Source organism: Leucoraja erinacea, chromosome 3 (assembly GCF_028641065.1).
Source record: "Leucoraja erinacea ecotype New England chromosome 3, Leri_hhj_1, whole genome shotgun sequence".
Classification (NCBI taxonomy): domain Eukaryota; kingdom Metazoa; phylum Chordata; class Chondrichthyes; order Rajiformes; family Rajidae; genus Leucoraja; species Leucoraja erinaceus.
In genome coordinates this window covers 98,279,231-98,285,418 of record NC_073379.1, presented here as the reverse complement: position 1 = coordinate 98,285,418, position 6,188 = coordinate 98,279,231, and the positions used below count along the sequence as shown (strand labels likewise).

Genomic DNA, 6,188 nt, shown 5'->3' with positions numbered 1-6,188 from the left:
ACTCCATCAGGGCTGACACTCGTTTTCACTGCCCTTAAAAGTGTTACATAATTCAAGTAACTTTATTTTTTTCAGTCAAATTGTAATAATCAGGTTTAGATTAGAAAATCTGGAATTCTTTAGGGCTGACTAATCAAAATTAAAAGGTGCCACTATGGCGGATAACATTCAATGATCCCAGCATTATTCAAAAGCACAGGGCTTCTCTGATTAACTTGGGAAACGGCATATATTCAGCTAGCCAGCAACAAAAAAAATAATTCAAAAATAATGTCCTTGCCCTCAGTGAGTCTTTGAAACCAACTCCATAACTTGCTTATCAAAATATTATGATGATAAAGCATTATGGAGTCGCATTCTTCCTATTTCCCATGAGCTGGTGAAAATGATAACACAAAGGGGCAATAGTGAATCTAAGAAAATAGGCAAAGTGCTGGAGTAACTCTAAAGAACATGGTTAGGTAACGCTTTGGGTTAGGACCCTTCTTCAGACTAATTGTGTGGTGGGGTGGGGAGAAGAAAGCATGCCCAATCCAACCAGGACAGTCACATTATGTCTGAAGCTGAATTACCAATTTGAACCCCATCCCTGCTTTTTTCCAGCAGTCTGGCAATATATTCCACTTCAAGTTCAATTGCCTTACTGAATTGTGGCAGCTTGCTGCATAAACACTTTTTCTTTATGCTGTCTGCTTATTCTGCCAATTACCTTTTGTCCTCTAGATATCTTTTGCTCCTAATTACTGTCAAATCCTCACTTTGAACAACTATCATATATCTCAAACTTCACTGCTATACGCATAATCTTATTTTCTCTTGTCTTAGCCTTTAATTCCTGTTTCTTTTCTTGAGTTGCATCTGCAAGAAATCAGAGATGTTGTGCAGTTCCCTATTCAATGGCAGGCGTATGAACTGCAGCAGAGGGCAAACTGAGGTTTGGTTCTGATCCTCTCTCTGGACCCGTGTCATTTCTATGCTTCATACCAGCATCTTTCAGAGTAAAAACAACTTGGGAATGGTGCTGGATGGCACATCTATTCATGGAATTATGGTCCCGCTTGAAGCCAACCAGTACAATTGCCTCTGTCAGGTAGAAAATCGTTGCCTGCAGATCCATGTTTGAAAAAAGAAAATCGGTGGATGAATAAAATCAGTGGATGAAAAATTCCACTATTGCTGATTTCTATCCACAACCCTTGAAATTCTTCCTCAAATCTCCATGACAAAAAATTGGAAAGTTTGTGTGAAAATATACTTGAATGAATAAACTCTATTTACTTCCCCACAGATTTGTAAAGACAGTGCAGTAAAGACTCCAGAACTCATGATTAAAACAGGACATTAGCCTGCAAGGATGAAGGATTCCTCACAGCTGGAAGCCGTGACACACACACTTCGTCGCTTCTTTGCAGCCTGAAATGAATCCCAGGCCAATTGTGTGTCTTGAGGAAGGCACCATTCATTTGTGGGATAAGATGGGTATTTGTTTTTAACTGGACGAAATGGAACACTCTTAATTTTTTCCAGTAACATAAATCTCACTGTGTGACTAACTAATTCCAAGAATAAGATCGATGAGAATGTTGCTTAGTCTAAAATGTTATAAATTGACCACATTCAGCCATTCTGACATTTTCTCTCATAGGTAATAGTATTCTGGCTCATCTCAATATTCTCATTGAGGTGCACCATTCAATCCATCCAGGTACATGAATCTTCGTCTGACAGAAACTCACTTGGATGTGAGCCTAGCTTTTGGGATCACAACAGCCTTAGTTGAGAAATCTCAGAGGATTGGTATGAAGCTATTTTTGTATTTGATCGACTGGGTTCATTTCAATTGCAAAACTGACACAAATCTCAGAATAAAGATCGGGCCTTAGTGCAGGTGAATTTCCTGTGTTCAGGAATATTGATGGAATTTGTATAATATTGGAATGTGAAATCTCTTTTCAGTCCATTCTCGGCCCTTATATATTTCTACACACATTTCTCGGTGATTTTAGACCCCTCTTTCTACTCCTTCCCAGATTGTCATTGACCTCATTGTCATCAGTCACTGGCATCTCAGCGCCAGGTTCCCTGCTTGTTTTCTGATCTGGCACTGTGGCAATACACGGGCCAAAACGGCCTAATTAGCTGAGGTTCCGGATAGGAAGAATTTTTGAAGGATGATATCTGCAGATATTGCAGGTGTTGTTAAAGGAATTATTTTTTGCTTTTGCACATTTGCACTAATTGCTAACTGCTCTTCCCATTGTCTGCTCTTATGCTGCCAGATTATGAGATAAACTCCCACCTTCTGTCTCCCATCAGCAAACTCACTACTTGTGGTCAGGACTTCTCAGAAGCATAAATACAATTCCCTATGGACATGTGGTTGCTGGAACTGCAGCAGCACCACGAGATGGAGCAAAGAGGGAAACAATAATTACTTAGAGAACCATTACAAGCACAATGCAATATCTGCTGCAAAATAAGGTCAATGGTTAGCATTACACTCTTCCTCCTCAAATAAAAATGATTCAATGTTCCATGAAAACACTGCTCTACCATAGCAACCTGAAGTGTCGATTCTATTTCTCGCTTCACAGATGCTGCACTACCTGCTGGGTATATCCTGCATACTTTGTTTTTGTAAGGCTTTACTGAGTTGTTTTATTCGCAGTGGCAAGCTTGGTGAGGGCTCCAATTTACTATCTTAGCAGGTCAAATCCTGTCTAACCACTCTTTTTTTTTGTCCATTCCCGACTGTCCCAATCATTATCAAAGTAAATAAATCAGCTATGTTAAGTGTGTACTTCTCTGTTTGGCTCTATCAGTAATGTGTAAGTACATTCCATTTCACTTTACTCAGCCTGGTCTTTCTTTAAACTGCCTTCCACACGAAGCCTGTGTTTTTATTTTCTATTCTCTCGTTTGCTCTCGAGACAGGATCACTGGAAGTGGTTGGCTGCCCATACAGAAGACGTGCACGTCAGATGTCTCTCATCTCATGCCAGTTGTAATGACGTGCGGAGTCAGTTTCGGAACTACTCTCTGCTACTGTCCTTGAAAATGGTAACTCTGGGTGACTTGTCCTCATACTCCTCACTGTTATTTTCCTATCTCTGCTTCCGTGCTCAAATGGATGAATACCATGGGATTAAAGAGACAGTAAAGTGGCTGGAAGGTGGTGTCTATCGGGTGAAAGTACAAGTGCTCAGTCAGCAAGGTGATGCAAACAAGACAGCAGCAAAAGCAGAGAACCACCCTGTGCATCCCATTGCCTTCTCTATAAGGGTTGAAAAGACCCGTGGTGGGCATTGAGAACCAATTGGTCCTGCAAAAAAAAAAAAGACTAGTAGTTGAACATATTGTGCCAAGTTGCTTGTGAAACAACAAAGAGGAAGTGGGGGTGGGGTGGTGGTGATGGGTTGATATGAGTCTGAAATGGGAAAGATGAGTGGAAAGTTTGTACGGTTTCCACTGCAATTGCTGTGACAGGAACGGGGAGTCTAAAGGGCCTGTCCCACTTCCACGAGGTAATTCACAAATTCTCCCGAGTTTTCCCCTTGATTCAAACTCGCAGAATGTTCATAACAAGTCAGTAGGAGTCCGTAGATATATCGTAGCGGCTCGTTATGCTAGCCGTAGGTACTCGTGGCATCTGGTAAACGGGACATTTTTTCCAGCCCGATAAAAAATATCCACGAGTAAGAAAATGGCCGGGATGAAAGAAATTGCAACTTTTTAATCGTAAGGAGGGCATCGAAATAGTCGTGGGAATTCGTAGGCATACGCGTAGGGGTTCGTGAACATAGTCGTGGAAGGTTGTAGGAGTTTGTAGATCACCACGATCTTGGGGTTTTTTTTGGTCCTTTAAACTCGGCAGCGGTTTTGAATTAAGTCGTGAAAGTGGGACAGGCCCTTAAGATTGTAAGCCAACACTGCACCTCAGCAAATAAAGCAGCCAGCCCTGTAAAGGGTCATAAAAACAACGCATGCCAGAAGTATTCAGGAAACAGTACAGCATATGTAAAGAGAGAAACAAGATTAACATTCAAGGTCAGTGATCTTCCATCAGATTTCTGGCACCTGCAGATTCCTGCTTTTATATTTCTGCAAAGGCTTAGTTGAGATGTTATTTTAAGAAGTTGGATGGGCCCTTTATATTTAATCTAAATATTATCAACATTTAGATAATAAAGTGGGTTATCACCCACTTTAGATGATGTGTGCCAAAAGTGGGTCAGCAGGAAACAGAAGAGAAAAGATTTCTTCCTTATCTGGTTACGAATGTGGAGATGTTGGTGGCACCATCCTGCAGTTCTGAGTTAAAGAATTGGTGGTCAAAGAAAATGGCACCTTCATTGAGATAGTGAGCATGATCATTTTGTGTGAAATTATAACATTAATTTCTTGGGACCTACTTACATGACCATTTGAAAATCTAAATGAGTTTAAGTGTACATTCTGGTCTCAGGGTGGGAGCAAGAATCTGGTCCCTTATTTAAGATATAAACATAAATTATTCTGTTTAGGTATGATGAAGACGTCCTAAAGCGGGGAATAAAACTAATTGGGAGCATCTCTGAGGAACCAAATACTAAACTGTTTGTATCTGTTGTTTGATCATAACTTGGTTTCATAGGCTGCATATTAGTTTTGAAGTAGTTCAAATCCTCATGTTCACTTTATATTAATCCCACAGTAACAGAAATGCAAGATCCTGAATCACTCTCCCGAACTCCTGGTGTTGTAAGTAGATCTTCACTATGCCCATGCCTGTTTTAATAGTGTAATCAGGAGAGCTACTTCAACACTGGAAAGTGGGATTTAAGAAGAGTTGCAAATTGTTAAAAATTCTAACACAAACCTCCTTCAAAAACTGCACAAACAAAACATTAAAAAAATAAGTAGAAACTTTACAGTAAGTGGTAAAATATATGATTTGGGCACAATGGCACCACAATGTACAGAAAGAAGAAATAGTGCTGACAATCTATTTGTGGTTTGCAAAAAAAAGTCAAACTTAAAATCATAATATGATTCAGAACTTTTTAAATGTGTCAATTTTTTTTTTTTTTTAACTATTAACTTCAAGGATGCTTTAAGGATCTGGTAACCTGTGCTTTTGCTTAAATAAGACTTGTGCTTTTTACTTCATTCACCACTTTACCTTCTTTTATCTCCTTGTTTCTCCTACTGAAACCAAACGTAGGAATCGCACAAAACATTTTGCCCAAGTAAATTTAGCAAATGCAAGTGACTTATAACAGGATCAGTATATAAAGATCTTTGGTACCAGCAGAAAGGGCACCTTTAACAAGTTACAGTTCACATTCAGCACATTACATAAGACAGCTTCTTCACATTCTTTGAGCTATAAATCTACTGACGACGATGGGCAGTGGTGCTATCAGTCTTTTAGTCCACTCGTGCCCTTGTAATTTTTACAGCAGATGGTACCCTCAGCTGATTCACATAGGTAGGTAAGAAAGATGTCTCTTCAAACTGTGGCTCAGTAACAATTATTATACACGTGTAGCACTTTGGCATTGACTGCTTGCTGAGACAGCTGCTCAAGACTAATAATACTGACCTCTAGTTAACACCAAGGCCCATTTTGTTCTCAGGCCATCTGAGGCTCCAATGAATGCAGGGCCCCGCTAACAACGACAGATCTCACAGACCTGAACCATTCTGTCAATCAATATTCAATCATTGTTAACACATCATTGCTTGCTCTTTGCTCCAAGCAGTGAGACTATATTTCAATCTGAAGCTGTAAACATAGTTGGGCATTGAGCATTTCACAGCATTGCTGCAATTATCGTCGAGGAATTATCTTTTCACAAAAAATGTACAATGTGCAAACATCGCACCAACTTTCTTCAGAGCTGTGACTTCTAGGGTTGGATGCACTTCCCTGTTGTTAACTTCAAAGCTCCTTTGTCATGTAAAGATTTTAACGTTTTGAACTCCAGTGGCATTCGGTGTGGCCCAGCATGAGAAAAGTATCTGTATTTTAAATTGTCGTAGTAGTGGTATTTAACCAGGACACCTTTTGTATCTTTTGGGAAGGGCCAGTATCCATAAAGGTGGATCTCATCACAAAACCGAGTTGCAAGGGTGTACATCAGTAGGCCTGTGCTTGGTCGTTTGATATAAACCTTGTTTGTCAGCCAGTATCTGCAAGAAAATGT

The 6,188-nt window shown here is 39.9% G+C and overlaps 1 protein-coding gene across 1 annotated transcript in view; it reads right to left on the bottom strand.

Moving 5' to 3' along the window:
• Positions 1 to 3,800: 3,800 nt before the first annotated feature.
• Positions 3,801 to 6,188, bottom strand: part of st8sia4 (ST8 alpha-N-acetyl-neuraminide alpha-2,8-sialyltransferase 4) — a 76,895-nt gene continuing 74,507 nt past the window's right edge. Inside the window, exon 5 of the mRNA XM_055633269.1 lies at positions 3,801 to 6,174. Within this exon, the coding sequence (XP_055489244.1) occupies positions 5,892 to 6,174 (283 nt within the window). The 3' untranslated portion in view covers positions 3,801 to 5,891. The remainder of the gene's footprint in view (positions 6,175 to 6,188) is intronic.